Source organism: Canis aureus, chromosome 3 (genome assembly GCF_053574225.1).
Source record: "Canis aureus isolate CA01 chromosome 3, VMU_Caureus_v.1.0, whole genome shotgun sequence".
Taxonomy (NCBI): domain Eukaryota; kingdom Metazoa; phylum Chordata; class Mammalia; order Carnivora; family Canidae; genus Canis; species Canis aureus.
The window spans coordinates 38,581,817-38,606,050 of NC_135613.1; the positions used below are offsets into that span (position 1 = coordinate 38,581,817).

Below are 24,234 nucleotides of genomic sequence, written 5' to 3' on the forward strand. Positions count from 1 at the left end.
TGTTCCCCAAAGGCTAAATCCTCCATTTCTGGTGGGTCTGGGAGCCTCAGAACGGTGACTATGGCATAGCAGAAGAAAGGAACACTCACTTTAGGGCTAGAAGTCCTGTGTAACTTTGGCCTAAGCCTTGTATGGAACTGTTTCAACATTCCTGGTACAAGGCTGCTGTATTTTCGCCCACACACCTCTGAACCACCCTGAGAATCCCATGACATGAGGCATGTAGGGGCTCCCTTGTGAGCTGCGGAGGAATTAGAGGAGGGCACTCCCTGTGTCTTGATGCAGGCCCAATGGTTACAAAAATAGAATTAATTCAGTAAGATTGAGGCCCTCAGCTGGGACTGTGTGCTGGCTGTGGAGTGGGAGGGAAGGAGAGATTTTCCCACAGAACTGGATTAAAAATCCATCCATGGGGCTACATGCTCTTGGCCCATCTGGCACCTGATGACAAAGCACTTGTGAATCATGTAGCCCAACATAAGAACAGCATGGGATCCTTACAGATAGTCTGTCAGCATCTCAAAGCAAGAGATCAGGCTTTAGGAGACATCCCCTCTCATCCCTGCAAACTCTGCCCCCTTCTCTTTGCTGGCTCATCTCCAGACTGCTTTTGTAGAGAAAATAGGGCCTACTGCTGCTCTCTCTTCCTCCAAGACCATGTGTGTTCTTAAGGATACCTCGTCCTTCTAATCAGATGCTTCTAGTTTCTCATCCTATAGACGGAGTCGGACTGGGGTCTGTGGCTTTGGTAGATGAAGCTGGCTCCGTCTCAAGAAGAAATGACGTTCCCGGGCTGCCTCACGCCTTCCTACCTCAGCATGTCTCTTTTTGGCAAGAATCTTGAAGTTCTCTTTGAGACATTTGCTCCAGTCCCATTGTCCGCAGTGGCTGTCTGCGTGGCTCCAGGCTGAAAGCTCTCATTATGTGAAATCTTTTAATGACCGTATACAAGATCTAACAGAAGCAGTTGTTTTCGGAGTTGAGGAACATTGTTCAGCTTTGGCTTAAAGCACTGGTTGTTGCTGCTGTGGTTTAGTGGTTGATTTCTGGTGACTGGCTTTGGACTTCTGGAACCCGTAGAAGGAGGCTGCCTTTTCTCCTCCTCCCTAGCAACTGATCACTGAAACCACAGAGTACAGGGAAAGTGATTTCGGGTGCTGCCCCGAAGGCAGAGTATAGTAGGCTGACTCACACAGTTTCAAAGGCTACCACTTTCCTGATTGTGACCTGTTAGGGTCTGAAGATGCCACTAGTTCATAGCTGTGTTAGGCACTTTTAGTTAGCTGTAAGTTTTGCTTTTGCCATTAACATGTTTGAAGACAAGCTTTGCCCTCTCTAGATGTAAACTCTCACCCCAGTGCTTAGGAATTAAATCAACAGCAACAGGAAGAATAGAAAATGGGCTTCCCACTGTCATTTACATCTGAACCCTTTTGAGATTACTTTTAATAGTTCGTAGAGTAGTGAGAGAAAAGGGGGGCATAGGAAGATCTCAGGGAATTTGAGGGGAAATGTAGAGAAAGGCCAGTCGTATGTCTATAAAGTAGATGTAAGAACACTCAGAACTTTCCCCTCATTCTAAGGAGATAACACTGGTGGAATCCATTTCTAAACTCTGAAGCATTTCTCACATGAAAGAGATTGGAAGGTAAAAGTGAGCAATCTGTCTAGTCCAACAAATATTTATTGTCTGCTGTGTGTCACCCTCTCATGGATACTGGAATAGATCTCTTGTGGTGCTTCTTCACTGTGGCCCTTAAGGTTCTCCAAGATACTCTTGTGCTTGTGATACATTCCTTTTATTGTGGCCTCTTGGGAAGGGAATAATTGAAACCAGGACTTGGAGAGTTGCCTGGATGGTAGGAAAAACCTTATTTGCTACTGCTTCTGTCTGCTTTAGTCTTCTCTTTGTGAAGTTCTACTTCTCTAGGTACTTGGCAGAAAATGTCCACTTTACAGTTTCCAAGTTTATCACCACTCCAGTTCCATCCACAGGCAGAAGTTAAATAACTCCATTTGGATCCTAAGTCTAACTTCCTGAAAGAAGGAATCTGATTGGCTCAGGGAGGTCACATGCCCATCCCTGGTCCAGTTAAGGGCATACGGGGACTGGAAGTCAAGTAGTTTCTACCCTGTGGCTAACTGGCCAGCCCTATGTAGGGGAGGAAAGGAGAGAGTTGTGGGGGTAATATCATAGTTCATAAAACTGACAAGGTCTCTGACATTGTAGTTTAGGTTCTCATAGTAAAGAAAGACAGTACACAAATAATTGTGGGGTGGAGTGGGTGGAGACTCAGACCTACCCTGAGTAGGAGATCCTGGAAGGCTTCTCCAAGGAAGGGTGGGTAGGGTTAACCAAAGGGTGTGGGTGACATGGATGCTGGGAGGCAAGAGGGTGGTAGAGGAAAGAAGCCGCCCAGTGGCAAGAAAAAAATCTGACCACATTGGGAATGTGGAAGAGACTGGAAGAAACAAATGTTTAAGTATTTTGATTATCTTGGTTATGTGCCATTCTCTTTGGCTTAGACAGGAAGTTGTTTGAAGGCAGGAACCAACTATTCTACTGCCTTTGGAAACTGTTGATGTGGGGAGAATTTTACATGACAGGCACATTGTGGGACATGTGATAGTTTCTTAGTGCAGTTTTCTTCCCAGCTTATAACTAACTGTTCAGCTTTGAAATTTTAACTGTGTCTTGAAGTGTATCCTGTGACCCCTCACTGGGAAGATGGATTGCATACCCTCTCGGAGCGTGCTTCTTCCCCCTCCACGTTGGCCAAGGGGATAAAAGGGAAATGATGGTCGTTTTTGGAAGGATCAATAAATGCCAGTGTTTCTTTCCTATATAGGTACTGCTTTTATACCATGCTGCTCCCCGGCCTCCAGCCCCTGAACAGATGTTTTATTGGACATTGTTGGCTATGCTTTTGTTTTGAAAAATTTGAAACGCTATTGAAAGAGGGGAGGGGTAGGGGGAAAAAAAGCCCATAATTGATTCTAATATATATTTAATTTGGCAGAACTTGAGAGAGACTTGCTGGGATAAGGCGGGACATTTCTTTGATCTCCCAGACTTCTTATCGTGGAAGGCAACAGGTGTCACAGCACGGTATGTTAATTACAAGTTGGATTTTATTTGCGCTCATCCATTCTCGGGTGTCTGTATATATATATTGCTTTCTTAACTCGCTTTGACTGGATGTACTGTTTGTACATCTGCATGCGATTTTGCATACTTGAAACATCTTGAATCCATCTTCCACCTCCACTGCACATGCCCAAACACCATTGTTCCTATGAGGCCTGGAATGTTGGTATCCAAGGTGAAGACCATTCATTAAAATTGGACACATTTGAAGGAGACATGAACAGTCCATCATGAAATGTGACTGTTTTTCCAAAAGCACTTTTTACATGGTGAATAAAAGAAAAAAAATTTTTTTTGGGGGGGGGCTTAAAATGAAGGCAGAGGTATGTTTTTCAAGGAAGCTGATTTTAACTGGATGAGTGTGTTGGTTTTTACATTAACGTACCCGAATCATTGCAGAGTGTGGGGGTCTGTATGCTGGAGTCATAGTATTTTTCAATAAATTATGAATGTTATAAATAACTATGTGCTATGTGGCAGAGACAACTTAAAGAATACTTGGTGTGAAGCAGCAGCTGCTATGATTAATGGTGTGGCTGTGTATGTGTGTGTCTAATAGAGTCAAGTTGAATATGAAATCTCAAAGCCTGCAAGTCTGTTGTCATCCTGACCTCAGGTTTCAGGGGACACACAAGGGGAGGCAGCAGGACAGGGGGAAGGTTTTTCTCATCATGAAAATGATTTAGATAATCTGTATTGAACAAACCTGTGAGAAAGAGGATCATTTCCCAGAGGACAGATAAACCTGTGTAAGTACATATATTTAGGGAGGCAGGTGTTGATCTTAAAGTCTACTCCTTCAGGGAGGGCTAAATCCTCCCCATTTTCCTTTTTATTTGAAGTCAAAGGAGGCTTGGAGTAGGAGTATCATTTTCCCTGTGCTCTTCCTGTCTATCTCATTTTGTATGATTTGGACCTTTTCTTGATAAGAGTTGATAAGAGTTCAGTATTAGGGGCTTCCAGAAAAGAGATAGTAGAGGACATGTTTCACAAGCACGCCATTCTTTATGTGAATTATCTCCCTGTACCACCAGTGAACATTAGCCACAGGTCTCAGGATAGTGGGGATCCACATGTGTATAATGATGGCCTCAGCATATCCCAGGTACTTACCCTTGTCTAGCGGAGCAAGCCCTGGGGGAGTGGTCTGAACTTTACCCTCAGAAGGTACAATTAGTCACTGTTTTACTACTATCACCAATGGGGATGTCTGTGTGGGGGGTGAAGATCTCATATTGAGCATTCCTCTTTTGGTGTGACATTAATTACCTGAAGTTATTTCTGGAAGGACTTTTTTTGCTCCCTTTGTGTAGTAGTGAAAGCAGCATTTCCATCATTTTAGCCAAATGGACCTATTAGTCAAAGCAGTGCTGATAGTGCAGCTGTTGGCAATACCCCATTGGCCCCCAAAATTTTAGGGCTCAAAAATAGAACTGCAGATAGAGGAGGACCTTGCTTTCCTTTTTCTTTTTCCTTGAGTGTTATTCAACCCAGGGTGTTGACTTCGCCCCTGGTTCTTTCTGATGGCACTGGATAGTCTATACTCCCATTTCCTGGTGTCTGAGGCCATATTAAGACCGCAAAAGTGAACTTTTAAAGCTAGCTCTGTCTCAGATTTAATTGTGGTGGCATGCATACCTACTGTGGAGTCACAGTGTGATTTGTAGTTCTCCATTCTGCCAGATGTGAGTTGTGTGACCTTGGGCATGTCCTTTCCTCCTTTAACCTGTCTTTAAAATAGGGATCATGATACCTACCGTGAAAGCTTGTTGGGACAGTCCTATTAAAGCACCTTTTCCAAACTAGCCTGATTATAGGAATCAGCTGAATCATTTATTCAAAGCACAAATCCCCAGGGCTTCCAGTTTAAGCCTATTGAATAAGATTCTCCATGGGGTACCTGGGAATTTATACATTAAACAAGTACCCGAGGTGGTTATATATGATCAGGTAGTTTTGGGGAACATTGGTTAACAGAATATACAGGAAAATGATATATGACTCTAAGGTACTTCACACCTGTGAGGGATTGGAAGTATTTTAAAACTTTTAATGAACTAGGTAAATTTAAAAACGAGAGCTTCTTTTTGGCCCATCAGAATGTGCTCGGGGGCTTCCATCCTGCCCACCACAATCTGAAACCCTCAGAAAACAGAAAGTTTAATGTTAGAAGTGATTTATTGGCTGTCCAGTGTTCCCTGCCTTTTTTTTTTTTTTCTTATTGGCTGTGACACTCATGACTCATTCTATTTTCATTAGTGCAAATTTGCAATCTCCCCTTCCCCTGCCCCTTGCCCTGTACTCATGAGCACCTTCTGAAGCCTCTTCTCCAGCCTGTCTCCTAGAACAGAGCCTGTGGATCCTGGGGCACGAGGCACCAAATTTCTCTTATGAAGTGATTAACCTCTCCCCGTACCCCTGCCTCTTGCACCTGTCTTTCTCTCCTGTTGGTTCCGTAGTCTCTCAATTCCTTCTCCCTTCTCTATTTCAACCTGCACGATTAGGACAAAACAAGTAAGCCCTCTGAACTTTCTTGATTGGAGATTGGGACAGTGATAGCACCCAATCTGTGGCGTTATTGTGTAGGCTGACCAAGGTAACAGAAGAACTTCAACGCATTGCTGAGAAATGTTTTGAAGGAATTAGCTATTTTATTTAGTTTCCTTTCTCTCTCGATTTTGGCAAGGAGTCTTTGCCTGAAGTTGTTGGCAGGGTGGAAAGAGGGAAATCCTTGTAGTCAGACTGACCCGGGTTCAGTGTCTCATGGTGCACTGTCTGCAAAAACTAGTGAACTAGTTCCCTCACTGAGCCTCAGGTCCTCACCTGGATGTATCCTCTTAAGGTCACTGAGAAGGTTAGAGGTACTGTAGACAAAATGTATAGCACACAGCATTGCAGCAGTGCTTGGTTCTTTTAACGAAAAATCCCCATTGTCTGTCCCCTTTCCTAGAATAAGGGTGATGAGGATCCGAGTTTGAATGTGCCAATACCAGGAAACTTTGGGGAGTGAAACATGACCTTGGCATCATCTGGGCCAACGGGAGGTTCAGATTTGGTGTTTGTTTGGCTCTTACTGTGATTGTTTTGGGACGTTTTGGGGAGATGAGTGCCAGAAAGACTAGAGGGTGTTTTTTATTTTCTCTCTCTCTCTCTTTTACTTTTTATTACGCTAGTGGTGTTAAGGCTAAAAAGTGATCAGATTTCACCTTGTCTTAAAGCTTTCAGACTTGTTTCTGGCAGTGACGTTGTGTAAGAAGTCCTCCTCATTCTCTTCTTCCCCTATCTGGCTTTGCCCTCCCACCTTTGGTTGTCGTTCTTGTTCCCCTAAATATAGCTACCCTTGTTTATCTGGGCCACTGAGAAAATCACCGCCTGGCCTATGATTGACTTGTAATTCAACTTAATTCTTTTCATTATATGAATGAAAATAATGATTGCTATTTTTGTTATTAATAATAATGTGATCATTATGATTTTCAAGTGCCTTCTCTTTATCTGTGCTAGGCATATTAGCAAATGTGAACCCCACTAGTCCTCATGACCACTGGTTAAAGCAGGTGGTGGTATCATCATTTTGCAGCTCAGAAACTAAAGCTGGACACTTTAGTAATTTGCCCCAGTCCAACCCTTGGATGGGTCACTACCCAGAATTTTGGTTACATGACAGATGGGAAGTCAGAAATTTGAACACTGTAACTTTGTATCATCAGACAAAAACATATTCACATGTAGAAATCCTCCCTCTAAAGAGATCTGAGATGACTAGTAAAAGAATAAGATAAAAGGTGATAAAATATGTAAAAAAAATCACACAGGAGGGAAAATATTATAGGAACAACTAAAATGAAGCTACAGACTTTGTAAAAGCTCTAAGATTCTTCATAATTACTAATAGATTTGTTTCTAAGTTTCCTAGTGGCCAAAGTAAAGAATAGAACATTACAAAGATTAACTGAGTAAACAGATAAAAACCTAACTGCTGATCAGGAGAAGTAGAATTGTTTCTAACACTGGAGGCTGAGAGAAATTTCTTTTCCTAGCTATCAGAGGTTGGCAATATTTTAGAAATTATTTAAAAGTAAGACCTATTACATTTAACTATAATTTCAAGTACATTTTTTATTTTAAAACAGTTTTAGATTTATAGAAAAGTTGTGAGGACAGTACAGGAGAATTCGTAAATATTTGACACCCAGTTTCCCATATTATCAATATCTTACATTAGTATGGTACCTCTGTCAAAATTGATGGACCAATATTGATACATTATAATTAACTAAATTCCATACATTATTTATACATCAGTAGTTTTTATCTAATGGCCGGGATCCTATCCAGGATACCGTAAATGTATATGGTTTAGTCATATCTCCTTAGGCTTTTCTTGGGTGTGACAGTTTCTCAACTTTGTTTTTGATGACCGTGACAGTTTTGAAGAGGAATTAATCCTGTATATTATAGAATGTCCCTCTAATGGAATTTGTCTGATGTTTTTCTCATGGTGAGATTTGAGTATTACGTTTTTGATGGACCACAGTACCATTCTCATCATATCATATCCAGGGTACACGCTATCAATATGACATTACTGTTGATGTTGACCTTGATTATCTGGCTAAGGTATTGTTTGTTAGATTTTTCCACTCTTAAGTTACTCCTTTTCTTGTATATCGTACTTTTTGGAAGGAAATCACCATGCACAGCCCACATTTAAGGAGTAGGGAGTTATGCTTCACCTCCTTGAGAGTGGGGTATCTATATACATTATTTTTAATTTTTCTGTATGGAAGATTTGTCTATTTTCAATTCACTTATTTTTATTTCTTTGGACTAAAAGATATTGATGGCCAGGCTAAGAATAAGAGACACACTGGTAAGTTTGCTTAAAGGTTACATGTTAGGCACTTGATAGAATGAGCACTGGGTGTTGTATGCAACTGATGAATCACTAAATTCTACCTCTGAAACTAATAATACAATATATGTTAACTAAATTGGCTTTAAATAAAAAAAAGAAATTATGTGTTAGAATTTCTGAGACTTTTCTGAAATGGCATATGAGAAAAGATGGCTGATTTCTAAAATCTCAGGTTGATCTTCCCCTTAGATTTCTGTATGTGATATGTTTATTTCCCTTCCCTTTCCTCTCCACAACAATGTACAATTCTGTGTAAGTTGTCAGTAGTCTGTCTTCTGCTTTAAAGAGGTTAATTTTATAGTTTGAAGAAACTAATAATTTAAAATAGCAATTATTTTCCTGATTTGTGTGGTTCTCTATGTTTTGAGTTTATAGGGGATATTATTATACTGTTATTCTTTCCATGGTTATTTGCTAATCTGTCAGGAGAAGATTCTGGTCTGGTTATTGATCCAGATCTGTAGTCATTTTCAAAATAGAATTGACAAGATCTCAAAAATAGTATCATATTTAGACTTTTATTCTACTGTGCTTCTTATTCTAAAAAATTGTAAATCCACTTTGCATAATTTATTTTTTACTTCATATATTACTCAGTTTTCCTTATCAGTAAATATTATCTGAAAACATGTTTTAGATATCTGTATTTTACCCTATATCAGTATAATGTCTGTGTCAATTTTGCCAAGTTTTGAGGATTAAAGTTGTGTCTTATTTTATTTATTTAATTTTTTAAAAAGATTTTATGTATTAGAGCATGAGCAAGGGGAGGGGTCAAGAAAGAGGGAGAAATAGACTCCCCACTGAGCAGGGAGCCTGACGCAGAACTTGATCTCAGGACCCTGGGATCATGACCCAAGCTGAAGGCAGATGTTTCATAACTGAGCCACCTAGGTGCCTCCAAAATGGTATCTTATGTTAATTTGTATTTTTTGACTATTAAATACAATTAATTTTTCATATATTTAGAAACCACTGGTTTTATTAATTTATATCAATGTCAGTTCTTATGTCCATTATACTAATATTTATATTGGATTTTGGTGTGTTCTTAAATATTGGTGAGAACTCTATGAAATCTATCAAAAGCATTGAACTTTTGGTATTCAGGTATTATTTTTGAAAAAATTTTAAACCTACAGCAAAGTTGAGAGAATGGCATATTGAACACCATATCTTTACCTACCTTCTTCAACATTTTCTTCCATTTGTATCTCAAGTGCTCTGTCTCGAAAGTATTTCTTTCACCGAACCATTTGTAAACGAGTTGCAGACATCATCTACTTCCTCCTAAATTCTGCAATGCGATCACCTAGGAGTACTACTGATACACTCCTGTGTAAACACAGTGCCATGATTACACTTAGGACAATTACCATTGATCTTCATTATTTGAATTCCTAACAGGTATCCTTGTTGTTAAGGGTTCCAAGTGTCAATCACTCTTGATTTTCTCCAGGATTCTGACTGATAGAGACTACATAAAAAGCATATTAGCTAAATTAAGAACAAAAGCCTACCTCGTTATTTCAGAAAATGACACTTTGACCTCTAATATGTAGAGCTTCTGGTATATTAGATGGATAGTGCAGCTCAGAAGTGAAACTAAACCAGTATGTATGTGTGCATGTATGGGGGAAGGAAGACTGGATATGTCAACCAGCTCTCTAGTCAAGTAGCTGAGTCAGTAGTATGAATGTAGACCCTGCCCAGGTATACTTACCTGAAGCCAAAGCATGCTGGTTGCACTTGGGCATGGAAAGAGAAGGAGTGTGTTTGATGTGGTTGTAGGTATGGCTGGTCACCTGTCCTTAACACAGTCACCTTTAAAACATGGCTTAATATAGTCCAGTCTCTGCCATCAGACGAGCCCTTACCCGCTTGGAGAAAATTAAGGAAGTGGGGAGATAGGGTGCAAAGTCAGCTGTGCCTCCTCTGGTGCTTCTGAGTGGAGAAAGCAGATTGGGGGGGTGGGGAGGAGGTGCAGTTTCATACTCCCTGAGGGCTGAGGCAGCAGCATGGCAGAAAGAAGGGAGAAGCTTCCACTATAGTATCTGCCTTTGGTGACATGTCCGTAGTCCACATCCTTTACTTAGTACTTGACTTCCTCATTGCCTTTTGCAGTTGCATATCAAAGATAAGACTTGATTTAAAAAAAAAAAAAGTGTTGGGATATAATTCACATCTTTTTTTTTTCTTAAGATTTTATTTATTTATTCATGAGAGACACAGAGAGAGAGAGAGACAGAGACAGAGACAGAGACACAGGCAGAGGGAGAAGCAGGCCCCATGCAGGGAGTCCAACGTGGGACTCGATCCTGGGTCTCCAGGATCATGCCCTGGGCTGAAGGCGGCAATAAACCACTAAGCCACCAGGGCTGCCCATATAATTCACATCTTATGTAAGTCAGCCATTTAAACTATACAGTTCAATGCTTTTGATAGATATTAATTTTTATGAATTGTAAAATATATATATACGGCATAAAACTTACCATTTTAACCATTGTTAAGAGTATGGTTCAATGGCAATAATTAAACTCATGGTGTTGGACAACCATTATCACTGTTCATTTTCAAAATTTACTCCTCTCCCCAAAGCAAAAACTCTATATCCTTTACGCAATAGCTCCCCATTCCTCCCTTCCGCTACCCCTGGTAATCACAAATCTTCTTTCTGTCTCTATGACTTTGCCTATTCTAGATACCTCATAGAAGTAGGATCATAAAATATTTGTTTTTTTGTGTGCCTGGCTCATTTCCTTGGCATTACGTTTTCCACATACAGCCATGGTGTAACCTGTGCCAGAATTTCGTTTTTGTGGCTGAAGGATACTGCATTGAGTACATATACTACATTTTGCTTTTCCATTCATCTGTTGGTGGACCCATGATGGATGATTGGGTCCATCCTTTTGGAATATTGGAAGGAAGATTACTTCTTCCTTTTGGCTGTTGTGACTAATGCAATGAACATTGATGTATGAGTATCTGTTTGAGTCTGCTTTCATTTTGTCGTGGGCATATACCTAGGAGTGAAATGGCTGGGTCATACGGTTAATCTGTGTTTAGCTTTTTGAGGAATTGCCAGATTTCTCCGTAGCGGCTACATCATTTTCCATTCCCACCAGTATTGTGTGAGGATGCCGATTTTTCTACCTCTTCACCAATACTTTATTTTCTTTTGTATTTCTTATTATAGCCATCCTTGTAACTATGAAGTACATCTCTTTGTGACTGAAGGCTTGATTTTTTAATGTTAGAAATCTGAATGAAAGTGAAATTGATTGAATTTAGATTATCCTAAAGGTAACATTTTTTTTGGTCAGACCTTAGTTGAAACTGAATAAGGATTCTTTAGGAGTGTCATAAAATTAAAGATTTCTGGGGGGAAAAATCAAAGTTGTTCTTGACATGATGAATGCTAAGGCTCTTTGACTTGCATTGTTTCATGGTCATATTGAAGAATGATTTCCAGAACAATGGTATGAAACAGTTTTTCTAGGTTCTAGGAAGAACAATTCAGTCATCTTCTTATATCAGCTTATTTTTTAGTATATCTCATAGTGCTGAGAAATGGCCTGCAAATATTAGCTTTCCTTTTCCCTTATTTTTGGGAAAGAGGAGTGCTTTCACTCTCTGTAGAAGAACTATGATCTTTTCTTCTTCACTAAGACATAATAGAGAATTAAAAAAAAAAAAAACAGTTGATTAAACACTTAAGGGTTCATTCTCATCTGTAAATAAATGGAGACGTGTAGAGTCTTGGCTGTGTCAGCCCCGTGAAGTCATCAAGGGCACTAGCTCTTTTATTTTTTCTTCACCATCCTTCATCCTGACTTCCATCCTCGAGGTGACCCTATGGTCCAGGTCAGCTGCTGGAGTCTCTGTTGTCCAGTCTGTATTCTTTGTAGCAGGGAGAAGGAAGACAGGGGTGCTCAAAAAGGATGTTCTGCTGTACCCATGTTCAGCCTTTTTTAAGCAAACATTCATAGAAGATCTATAGAATACTTCAGTTTGTATATCCTTGGCCAGCCCAGGTTTATTGTTACGCCTCATTTGAATGGAGTCCAGCTAAATAAAATAGACTTTTAGTTGGATGCATTGCTACCTGAATGAAATTGAGTTTCTCTTTCTACTAGAGCAAAAAAGGAGAATTAGTTTGGGCAGGTAAAAAAATAATTGCAGAATTGTCATTTCTCAGTAAATTGCATTGACCTATATGTCCCAGATACCGATGTGTAATCCATTTATGATAGTCATCAGGAGGAGGGTGAGGATGGCGGAAGTTATGGGGGAGGTGGTATATGGTTGGAAGCAACGTAGTTCACAGTTTCTGTAATTCAGTCATTGATTTATTCTTTGCATATATATTAATAGAGCATCCAAGAAGTACCTAGTCTCTAATCTAGCAGTAGGTACGTACACATTTGTTTAAACTCTTCAAATGTATGTGAAGGCTGGAGCCAGATACTTCTTAGCCCAAAGCTTTGCCATTTATCAGCTGGGTGTATTGGGGCAAGTCATTTAATCCTTCTCAATCCCAATTCCCACTTAGTGTTGAAGGAGGACAAAAAGTACATCGATTTGCTTTATGGAGAAAAAGAAGCACCGTGAGTTACACCTCTGTCTGGTTCTTGCCTCACAGCAGTGTGTAAGAAGTGCTACTTCCATTTCTCTTTTTCTTCAGTTCTTGTTATTTTTATTTTACAATTTTAAGGTGGATCTAAATTCTTTTTAAACAGCTTGTGCATGGGGTAGGGAGGATGGGCCTTTGAGCAACCAGATAACCTGTTTGATAGCCTGTCTGCCCCATTTGGGGGTTTTGTCTTGGCTGTGATGTGATCAGGGGGTTCAGTGAGTCCTGGAGGGTGAGACTTCAGCAAAGGTCTCAGAGCTATTCTGGGCAAGAAGAAATGGGTAGTTGTCAAGAGGCTGAAAGTCCAGGTAGGTAGAAGAGGATGGACTGTTCTAGGTCCATCAGGGGGACACGGAAGGGCTTCTCATCCATGCCTAACAGAAGCACCAGAGTCAGGGCACAGACTGTTTGCAATGGGGAGTCCTACTGCTTCCCTACACTGATGCTTGACTGTGGGATCACTGATTGTCTCTCTTTATCTGCTATGTTGAGACTCTGTGGAAGGATGAGTTTCTTCCTTCACTTTGCATTTGTAAAGTCAATCTGGACAGAAAAGGTTAAGAATCTTCATCTTTGTCCTTTGGAACAAAGGAGGTAAAAATGTGTGACCCCAGGTGGTTTTGTTATGCACTTTTTTTCAGCCCTCTGCTGCATACATCTAGACATGAATTTTCTGTGCCCGAAAGATGATAGCCGGTATGACTGCGATTTTCCAACCAAGCAGCAATATAGCGTTTCCTTTACCTAATACTTCGCTCTAAGACCTTGCATCACTTTTAGAATATAATCCCGTTTGCCCTTTCAGTATGGTAAAGTAGAACAACTTCTGAATACGATTCTGCATTTATCATTCTGCTGGAAATGCTTTGAAACTGAAAACGTTAAATAGAGATCTCATTTTCCAGGTGACGTGTCTGAACCTCAGAGGGGTCTCACTCTGGGGTTGAAACCCGTGGATAGAGTAGCGATTAGATTTTGAAGGGACACCTCTATATCACACATTGCTTAAGGGTCCCTTCTCAGACCCTGAGGCATCCCTCAGACAGACAGGGCATTGTGGTCCTTGTGGTAGCTGACATTTGCTTCGTATCCAGAGGGGCCGCCTCTGTTGGACAGCTCTATTGTGAACTTTGTCATTAGGCCTTTTGAATGTGTTGTACTTTGTGATTCTGCGGACCTAGTTTTAGTCACTGATGAAAGGTATAACAGTCAGTCCTGGGGCCCATTCTACTGTGAAGGCTTGCCTGTGTTTGAGACCTACGTCATGAGATGCACAAGGTGGCGTGGTGTGGAACTTGGAAGACTGGTGTCTGGAGCAGCCAGGTCACCTTGGGCCTCCTGGCACTTGGTTTCTTTGTCTGTAAAACTTAGTGGTTGGATTAGGTGATCCATTTAGCCCCCCTAGGACTAAAGTTCTCAGTCTCTTTGGATTCTTTCTTAAAACTCATTCCTTTGTAGAAAGTTATTGTTAAACTCTACCATTATAATTCAACCCTTTGGGCTGGAATTTGATGTCAAAATCCTGTATCTTTTTCTTTTCTTTTTTCTCTTCTTCACTTCTGTTTAGTTTCTTTTTTTATATATACCTTATTTTGTTTTTCTTGTTTTCTTCATTTTCCTTCCTTCCCCTCTCTAAATTATTGTCAAGGGCCTTTGAAGAGAATTCTTAAATGTTATTAAGAAATTGCAGTCAGGGAGTCCTTTGTTCCCAAGCCATTTAGAAGATTGCTTTTCCTTTTGTTAAATACAAAAAATTGTCAACCTATGTCGTTAAAATGTGCCAAAAACTGCATTCACCAATAAAAAGTGTCAGCTCTCATTATTTCCCAGATATTATTCTTTTCAAAAGCTGAGCGCTCTCCCCCGGCTTTCTAAACAATCTTCGGTTCATTCATCTTCCTGGTTTCGTTACATTTTTGAACTTCTCTGGGTCTATATAGGGTGGCAGCCTGTCTTTTAAAAATTAATGGGTTCCAAATGCCATTCAAACCTATTTCCGCCTCAACCTCCCGTTCCTCTCTCTAGCCCTGCCTGTTAGGAGTCTTATTCTGTATAAATATTGAGCTGGAGATAGTTTCTAAAGAGGTGTTTGGACTTTTAATTAACACTGACAGCCTGTCTGCTTGGGATTTTGCTCTGCTGTCTCCATGGAAAAGTCAGGCAGGTCAGTATGGAGAGGGGAGGGAGGCTCCACAGTGGATATGTTCCTGGCGGCTGGCCCCAGAGACACTGAACTCTGAGCCAACCATGAAGTCATTTTGAATTTAAGGAGTCTTGCTAATCCAAAGCAATGTGTCTTAATTTGACAAAGTAAAGGCTGCCCGATAAGCAACCCTAACTACAAGTTCTGTGACAGGGGGGCTGTTTGTAAGTTTAGATTGTGCTAGAGAAATGTGGTGCTGTGGAAGAATGGGCTCATTTTCTTCTGTTTACTCCTTTTCCCACCCCATCCCCCCTCCTCTCCTCTCCTCTCCTCTCCTCTCCTCTCTCTCTCTCTCTCTCTCACTCACTCACTTTGGCCCAATTCAGCCCTGCAGTCTGGCCTCTGCAGTGGCTTGATGTGAAATTTGAGAAACATATGTAGTTTTCTATTTCAGGAAAATGATCTCAGGGATTGAATGTGTTTTTTTTCTTTTTTTTTTTTTTTTTTGTTGGCTGTTAAGCTCTGATCTTGCCCAGTGTGGTTTTTTGATGATGGGAAAGAGGCTTCGAAGTGCTTTTTATCAGAATTTCATGTAATAAACCTGAAGGCTTGGTTTCTTTGGTTCCTCCCCCAGCCCACGACACAATGTCATCTATTCTGGCAGAAGTGGGAAGAAGTGCGCATTGTTCATCTTACAATCAATTCATTGCTGCTGGCACACATACACAAAAATGGCCACTGTGTCTGTCTTTCACAAAAGCTATTTTAAATGTAGTTCGGTGGAGGACCAGGGGTCTGCATACTGTTGCTCATAAAGGGACAGAGATCCATGGGGGAGAAGTCTGCCTTTGTTTGGGCTTGGAAGGGCCAGTATTCTTCTTTGTTCTGGAGGTGAGTGCCAACAATGGGCCTAGTGCCCTGGAAACCAAACTTCATTGATCCAGCCATGCAAAGGAGGTACAGGCCAGCATTGCTGGGGCTTGTCGGGAGAGGGGCCAAGTGGAGTCAGGCAAGTAGGCTGGGGTGAGGCTGACGTGGGCACTGGCTGAGAGGTGGGAGGTGAACTCAGTATTTTCTGTTAGGTCCAATCCACCACATGTCTGAAACATGGCTCCAGCCCTTGGCAGCATCTCACTCATGGTGGAGAAAGGCTCCATGACTGTGGTTATCCACCAGTCATGAGCTTCTTGAAGACAGTAGCATATATGTTTTCATCTTTGCATCTTCGGAGCACTTGCTGAATTAACAAGGGAATGATGTGCTTCGATGGAGGTTTCCACAGGATATGCTGGGGATATAGAGATGGGATCAGCCTACTCACCCTCAGACTTGGGGTGAGGTAAGGAAAATGAAGCAGAAGAAAGCACAGGAAAGGCATATCCAGAGGGAAGGGAGCTGACATTCCCGGAAGTATTATGCAATCTGATACTTACATTCTATCATTTTTACAGATGAGGAAAATAAGACTCAGGTCAAGCCATGCATTCAAGATGACACGGCTACTAGGAAGCAGAGAAAATCTGAAGCTAGATTTCTGTGGCTCCCAAGCCATTCCCCGTGTTGTGGCCCATCTTACTAGCAGGGAAGAAAGGATGAAGACTCTAGTTCCTCTCACACTGAAGTTGGCTCTACTTTCTTTTTTGTCCTAGGTGAACTGCCTCCTTTGGGTTCCCAAGATCTGGCATTTGTTGTAGTAGGTTGGAAAAGTTTAAGAGACTTGGGCATTAGCAGAGATGGGCCTCCCATAAAGTGAATGCAGTGAAGCTTAAGCTTGACTCTTACTTGCGTGAACCCTTCTGAGTGTTGGCAGTTGTTGGGAGTTGTAAAATATTTCAAGTGAGGAGAGGTTGCTAAAAGAAGTATTTCTACCTAGGCATTTCTGATCTCAGAAAAAATAGGACCTCAATCCTCAAAGCTCAAGCTGTTTGTTTCAATTTTTTTCTTGTTGTAAATATTCATCATTACACCTGATTTTAAATGAATAATTTAGTATTCCTTTTCTCAGAGAGTCCCCACAAATAAAAGCTTCCAAACCTGGATTTGCCCTGGGAAGTGGTGTGAGAGGAAGGAGTCCTTCATGGAGGAAAGAATGTGAACTATGGGGTAGGAGGCTGAGTTTGGATTCTGGTATAATATGAGAGCCTGGGAACTGATGCTGTGACCTTGAACCATTTACTTACCTTTTCTGCACTGTATTTTCCTCCTTTGTACCTCATAGGCTTGTTATAGGGACAGAAAGAGTTCATGTGTATAGAACTTCTAGGACAGCCTGCTAAGGACTCAGTAAATGTTAGCTGCCCCTGCCACACTGTTCTACGTGACTCAATAGATGGAGCTTAATACCAGTGTTCGCCATTAAAACATTGATCTTCTGAAGGGTATAGTGCAAGGATAACTCTAGACTTCCATTAAAAATCCTACAGATTATATCACTTTAGGCATTTATTTCCTTGGCATCTTTGACCGTCATCCAAATGTCTTCAAATAAATTTTATTATATGGAAAACTGGTGATATTTTCACAGAACTGAGACATGAGCCACCTTCATCTTCTGCTGCTCTTCAGGACACACCTGCATTCCAGCCCCATCCAACATCCTCCAAGTCTCTGGGCCTCTTCCTGTCCTCTTGCCTTTGCATATACTGTTCCTTCTCTTGAAACTATCCTTCATGCCCTCTTTTCTTTTTCTTTTTTTTTTTTTAAAGATTTTATTTATTTATTCATGAGAGACACACAGAGAGAGGCAGAGACACAGGCAGAGGGAGAAGCAGGCTCCATGCAGGGAGCCTGATGTGGGACTCGATCCAGGGTCTCCTGGGCTGAAGGTGGCGCTAAACCGCTGAGCCACCCCGGCTGCCCCATGCCCTCTTTTCTACTTGGTGAACTGTTGCTGTTGCTCATCCCCTAGGGCCCATCTTCAATGTCATGTTATTTGTGAAGACTGTCAGACTCCCCAGGACTTCTCCTCTTTTATACACTTGACCCTTAACCAGCATGGGGGGTTACTGGCACTGACCCTCACGTGGTTAAAAATCCACATATAAGTTTTTATTCCTAAACAACTGTCAATTGTTGACCAGAAGCCTTACCAATAACATAGAGTTGATTCACACATATTTTGTATGTTATGTGTATTATGCACTGCATTCTACAATAAAGTAAGCTAGAGAAAAGAAGATGTTATTAAGAAAGTCACAAAGAAGAGAAAATATATTGATAGTATTGTGCGGTATTTACTGAAAAAAATCCACATGTAAGTGGACCTCTGCAGTTCACACTCATGTTGGTCTCGGGTCAACTGCACAGTCACTGTTTCTCAGCATGTTTTCCTTCTACTAGTCTAGGAAGCTCTGGAGAAAGAAACAAGAGTTTATTCACCTTTGCAGCCCCTGGTGCAGAGTGTGACAAATGTTAGGAGATGAGAAATTTGGGGGCATTGATTGGAAAGAGTTTCTCTTGTCACTGTTATGTTTCAGAAGTCATAATAGTTCAGAAAAGCTGTTTGGTGTGATTACACAGAATCATGTTTTTCCATTAGTTTATGCTCCACTTTAAGAAATGTACTTCACACCTGATGGAGCTTCAATTTGAAATGACTTTCTAGCCTTTTCTCTTTGCTTCCCTGCTTTTAACCTCTGATTTAAGCAGATAACAATTGGTAAATAACTGCTTAAGTTGCCTTCCTTGCCAGACTGCAACTTCGTGAGTGCAGGACCTTGTATGTTTGGTCCACAGCTCCATCCTTAAGCCTTGACGCTGGGATCTGTACGGAGTAATAGTTATGGATGTAGAAAAAAGTATATTAATAATAGTATTGGTAGTCTAAACTAATTTCAGAGTACCTAATATGTGCTGGCACATTGTGAGTATGTGGCATACGCTAGCCCCGTCTGTCCTTCAATATTGCCGTGTTTTGGGTACTGGAATTACCATGTAGACTTTGTAGCTAAGGAAGCTGAAGCTCAAAGCGGCCAAGAAACTTGTGCAAAGTCACACAGTTAGCGAGTGATAGATCTGGGATTTGAACCCAGGCGGTTGGTCATAGAATCCAGGCTTTTTACTGCTATGCTAATTAGTACTAATTAGCTCAGTAACTTTTTTTTTTAAACTGATTATTAAAGGAGTCTAATGAGACCTATTTTTCAAAAGAGTTCATTTGTTAGGTGATTGTTCATTTAAACCATGGTTCTTCAAAGTGGGGTGCACAGACCAACATGAACATCGCCTGGAAATAGATTAGAAATGGATATTTTCCAGTCTCACACCCACCTGCTGGAGTAGAAACTCAGAAAGGGGGACCCAGTAATCTGTGTTTTAACAGATCCTCCAGGAGTTTCTGATGGGTGCTAAAGTTTGAGAACCACTTCCTAAGACTAAATTATTTCCTCTGGAATTTTACTCTTTTTTTTCTTTGTCCTTTATATTTGAGGGTAAAAAATAAAAACATTTTTTCCAGGTTTATTGAGATATAATTGACATATTACATTATATGCTTATGGTGTGCATTGTGTTGATTTGCTACCCTTATGTATTACGAAAGGATTACCATGTTAGCATTAGCTAACACCTCCATCACATCCCATAATTATCATTTCTTTTTGTGTTGTGAACATTTAAGATTTACTCTCTTAGCAACTTTCACACATGTAATACAGCACTGTTGACTCTAATCACTATGCTGTATGTTAGGTTCTCACAACTTATAGCTGGAAGTTTGTACATTTTGACCAACATTTCCCCATTGCCCCAACCCCACAGCTTCTGGCAACTACCATTTTACTGTTTCTATGAGTTTGGCTTTTCCACATTCCCCTTATGAGTGACATCATTTTGTCTTTCTCTATCTGACTTATTTCACTTACTATAATGCCCTTAAGGTCCATCTATGTTTAGCAAATGGCAAGATTTCCTTCTTTCTCATGGCTGTGTAATACTCCATTGTATATATTTACCACAACATCTTTATCCAGCCAGCCAGCCACTGATGGACACTGAGATTTTTTTTCTCCATATCTTGGCTATTATGAATATGCTACAATGAAGATGAGAATACAGATATCTCTTAGAAATCTTACTTTCATTTCCTTTGGATCTATACCCAGAAGTGGGATTTTTAGATCACATGGCAGTTTTACTTTTGATTTTTTGAGGAACCTCCATACTGTTTTCTATTATGGCTCTACCAGTTTCCATCCCTTCCCACGGTGCATGAGGGTTGCTACTTGCCAGTACTTAGCTCTTTCTGATGATATTTATGGCTTTTCTTTAAATGAGTCCTACTTTTGGATATCTCACCTCTGTGTACCTCTGATTTATGTGACATTTATATGGGGGACCAAGCTCTAACCTTAGTGAATGTTTTTGTTAAGGTTCTTGAGAGATTTTGAGGTTTTGGGTGTATCTGTAGCTTGGTGATGGTTTGTTGTTGTCATTAGATTTTGTTTTGTTTTGTTTTGTTTTGCTTGTTTTTTGGTGCTGATAGATTTCAGGATCTGAGAGCTTTAGGAATACAAAACCCCCGTCCTCCAGCCTTCTCTCTCAGGCTCCTCTAATTGGAGGGTGAAGAAGGAGCCCAAAGATACAAGGATTACAGAGGCAGGGCAGGTAACAGAATCAGGAAAGGAGGAACCTCTTTCATGTCTTTACACTTCCCAGAAATATCCTTGGCTGCTATGGACGTTGGTTTACACGTGGTAGAACAAAACAAAACAAAACAAAACAAAACAAAACAAAACACTGGACTCTGAATTGGACTTGGAATCTTGGTTTCAGCTTTTTTACATACGTGATTTTAGGAAAGTGACCGTGCTGAACAGAAATTTCTTCATCTGTGCCATGGAGATACCTACTTGATGATGATGGTGGTGGTGGTGGTGGTGATATGGGAATTTATTGAGGCACATGGTGAACATTTAAGTTCTACCTATTATATTTGTGTTGAGGGAAAGCAGTAAGAGCTAGATTTAGTCACTAGCATCTTTACCAGACAGTCTTCTGAGAAATGGATTGTAGGTTTGGCAGAGCAGCAAGGACTCGCAAGCATTCCTAAATGGCTGGTATTCCATGGAGTGGAGTTCTGGGAGGTCCACCAACCAGAGAAAGCCAGGCACCAGGTTGAACGCTTTATGTCTTAAATCTTTTTGTTTTCAAAAAGGTATCTAAAAGTGATTTAACAATGTCAGGATTTAGACATAAGTTTTTTGTGTATGTCTAAGAGGCCAGTGCTACAAGTCAAGGCCTCGGGACTGGAAAAATATTGATGCAACTGTCGGAGGTACATGGTATTTGACCTTCTATTAATAAAGACAAATTATTGCATTTCTGTGATATTTGAGTCTCCCAGAACTTCCCTTAATTCCACTGGTATTCCATTCCACAACTACCAGGGCTGTGGGGACGAGGGACACAGGGTTGTGTTTCTGATTAATGAGGTGGAATCTCAGTCTGATTTACTAAACTGAAAGTCAGAGAGGGTTCAGATAACAACATAGCAAAATTTCCTGAATGATAATAGGCACAGAAATAATGCGAGTATTTGGTGGCACAGCAACAATTTGGCCAGAAGTTATCCACAGGATAGAATGCAAGTCATGGAGGAAAAATAAGTAGGTAAGCACAGCTAAATAGAGGGCAAGGCAAATACAGAGCAGATTAAACTGGGAGCAGAAGGACTTTGCTGGGGGAGGTCTTCAGGGACATCTGCAGGATGTAGGCAGTGGAGCGTCCACATGGCTGTCTGCTGGCACCATCCCACTACACGGACTGCTCCTTTTCACCCAGGCTTTAGTGGCAGGTCACGCTGGCATAGAAAGGTAGGGAAGTATACTCTGCATTACTTAAAAGAAATCTCAGCTTACACAGAGCTGTGTATTTTTTATTGTCGCCTTTGCTGCATTCGCAGGGAGCACTTCGGAATCGGCTCGTGAAAGCCTCAGACTTTAAGGGAGCTCATTCTTGTTTGACAATAGACCCATCAACATCCATTCTTGCCAACTCTCCGACCTTTGGAATAATGTGCACTTGGGTCTGGCCTGTCAATGTCTGTACAGATCCGCCCATGTCAAGGACTCAGTATTGTCGCGAGCACGTCTGAAGGAAGGGGTCCTTCTAATTTTGCTCCTCCAGGACTCATTTTGGGAGAAACCAACTGCTGTTTCTTGCCCTAATGAGATGTGACTATGGAAGGATTGAGTCTGTGGGGCCTCAACTTACATTATGATCCTGTCCCCTTTTATTACAAGTTGCACATGGTGTTTTCAGCCTTTTGTGTCAGCATTTTTTAATCTTCAGCTGCCATCAATTTTATCTGATTCTTGTTGGTCGCGATTATTGGATGTAAAAGTATAAAAAGAAAAAAAAAAGTCTTTCCAAAAGTCATTTGTCCTGGGCACACAGGATATGTTGACCTTTCCACATGGGTCTATCTGGGGGCTTTTGGCCATGTGGTCAGTTCGCATTGGGTTTTGGGACCACTCTATGTGTGTTTCAGGCAATCCAGATGTTGTGAAATTTTGCAGAATGAGAAAGAAAAGCTAGAGAGAAGTCTGATTTGATTTGACCCGATTGAACCCGATTGGCTAATTAGGACAATACAATTACTGATGGTTGAACTTGTTCATGTCTTTACAAAATAGGAATGAATAGCATTGCTTTATGTTTACATAGTTCCCATCTTTTTAAAGAACTCAAAGGAGCATCCCTTTCTTTATGCCCTGTTTCCAAAATATATCTGAAGTGTTGTACGTGATTTCAATATGTAGGCACATCATCATGAAGGATAAGTGAGTGCAGTGATCATATGGGAAGTGCCTGAAAATGGGATGAGGACAGCCAGTCAAGATTCCAGTAGCTATGAGGCCTTTTGGTATCTATTTCTTCATCTGTATGGTGAGGATAGTAATAGTCCCTGTATCAGAGGGTTGCTGTGACCGTTGACAGGTAAAGCATTTACATAGTAATTCTGGCACATGATCAGTTCTCAATAAATGCTCTTGAGTTGTTTTTAGAATCAGTCAAATATGAATTTGTGTGTCCTCGCTGTCACTTATTAGTTGTATAGTACTGGGCAATAATAGTAAAAATCAAAATGACTGCCGTTTATTGAATATTAACTTACAATGCCAGACCTTATGTTAAGTATTTCATTATTTCTCTCTTAATCCTTTCTCTAACTCTCTGAGGTAGGTAAGATTATACATCCATTTTATAGATGGGTAAGGAAGATTTAGAGATGTTAAGAAGCTTGCTCACCATTGTTACAGAACTAGACTAAGAGCAAAGCTGAGTCTTTCTAAATTTCTCTTTTAAAAAAAATGATTTTATTTATCTATTCATGAGAGAGACAGAGAGAGACAGAGAGAGAGAGAGGGGCGGAGGGAGAAGCAGGCTCCATGCAAGGAGCCCGATGTGGGACTCCATCCCGGGTCTCTAGGATCACGCCCTGAGCCTAAGGCAACGCTTAACCACTGAGCCACCCAGGCATTCACCTCTCTAAATTTCTTGTTCTAAGTTGCTACTTAGGTTTCCTGGGCCATGGCCTTATCATTTGTAATAGGAATAACAATAATTATTTGCAGGGGTTATATATTTTACATAAAGTGTTTGGCACTTATAGGGCACTGTTGACAAGGGGCACTGTGATATTATTATCATCCTTGATAGGACGTTTCCATACAACAGAATTTAATTTTCTTTTTCTGATTCCTCATACCATATGTATACCTGTAGGGACTGGAAGAAAGTTCTTAAGGATGGGTTCTTGCATATCTAAGAACTTTAGGATAGTACATATAATCTAGAAGTGGGTGGACACTGAATCTGGGTGCCATGTAAGGAAAAGCACAAGGGTTCACGCACTTGAACAGGTCCATGGCTTGGCCTCAACATCTTGCTTTTCTGTTTATTCTGGAGGTTTTTTGAGGAAAATGGCTCAGTTAAAGACAAGCATCTGGGAATCAAGTAAGTTTGGATGGTCGGGTGGAGTCAGCATTATACACACATTTCTGGCATTTAGAATAGACAAGAGTCCTTTAGACTGGTATGTACAGATGGAATATTCTGTGATGTTTTAGCCTCTGTGTCTTACCTTAGTAAGTGAAAACATATTATAGAATTAGACTGGGGGCCACTTCCTTATTTCTCTCCTCTCCTGCTCTAGTCAGATCTTCCATATGAAGGATCAACGCCCACTTCCTTCACTTATTCACTTACTCTTTCCCTTCTCAACCCTCTATGGTAATTTCAACCTTACTATTTCACCTAGAGAGCACCCCTTATCCTCTTACTGTGGTTTATTTTGGAAACACAAACCCCAGATGTTTCTTCTCACCTGCCTATCCATCCCACATCCTCCAATGACACAGAGTTTTAAGGAATTATCCTCTTAT

General features: G+C 40.8%; 1 protein-coding gene across 20 annotated transcripts in view; it reads left to right on the forward strand.

Moving 5' to 3' along the window:
- FGGY (FGGY carbohydrate kinase domain containing) overlaps positions 1-24,234 on the forward strand; it is a 413,890-nt gene that overhangs the window by 73,806 nt on the left and 315,850 nt on the right. For 17 of the 20 annotated variants that reach the window (XM_077891975.1, XM_077891990.1, XM_077891976.1 and 14 more), the window contains one exon: positions 3,021-3,109. In XM_077891975.1, coding sequence (XP_077748101.1) covers positions 3,021-3,109 — 89 coding nt within the window. Of the gene's footprint in view, positions 1-3,020; positions 3,110-14,755; positions 14,870-15,628; positions 15,740-23,763; positions 23,807-24,234 lie in introns of those variants that run through there. The other 3 variants (XM_077891993.1, XM_077891992.1, XM_077891996.1) reach the window with 3 other exon arrangements.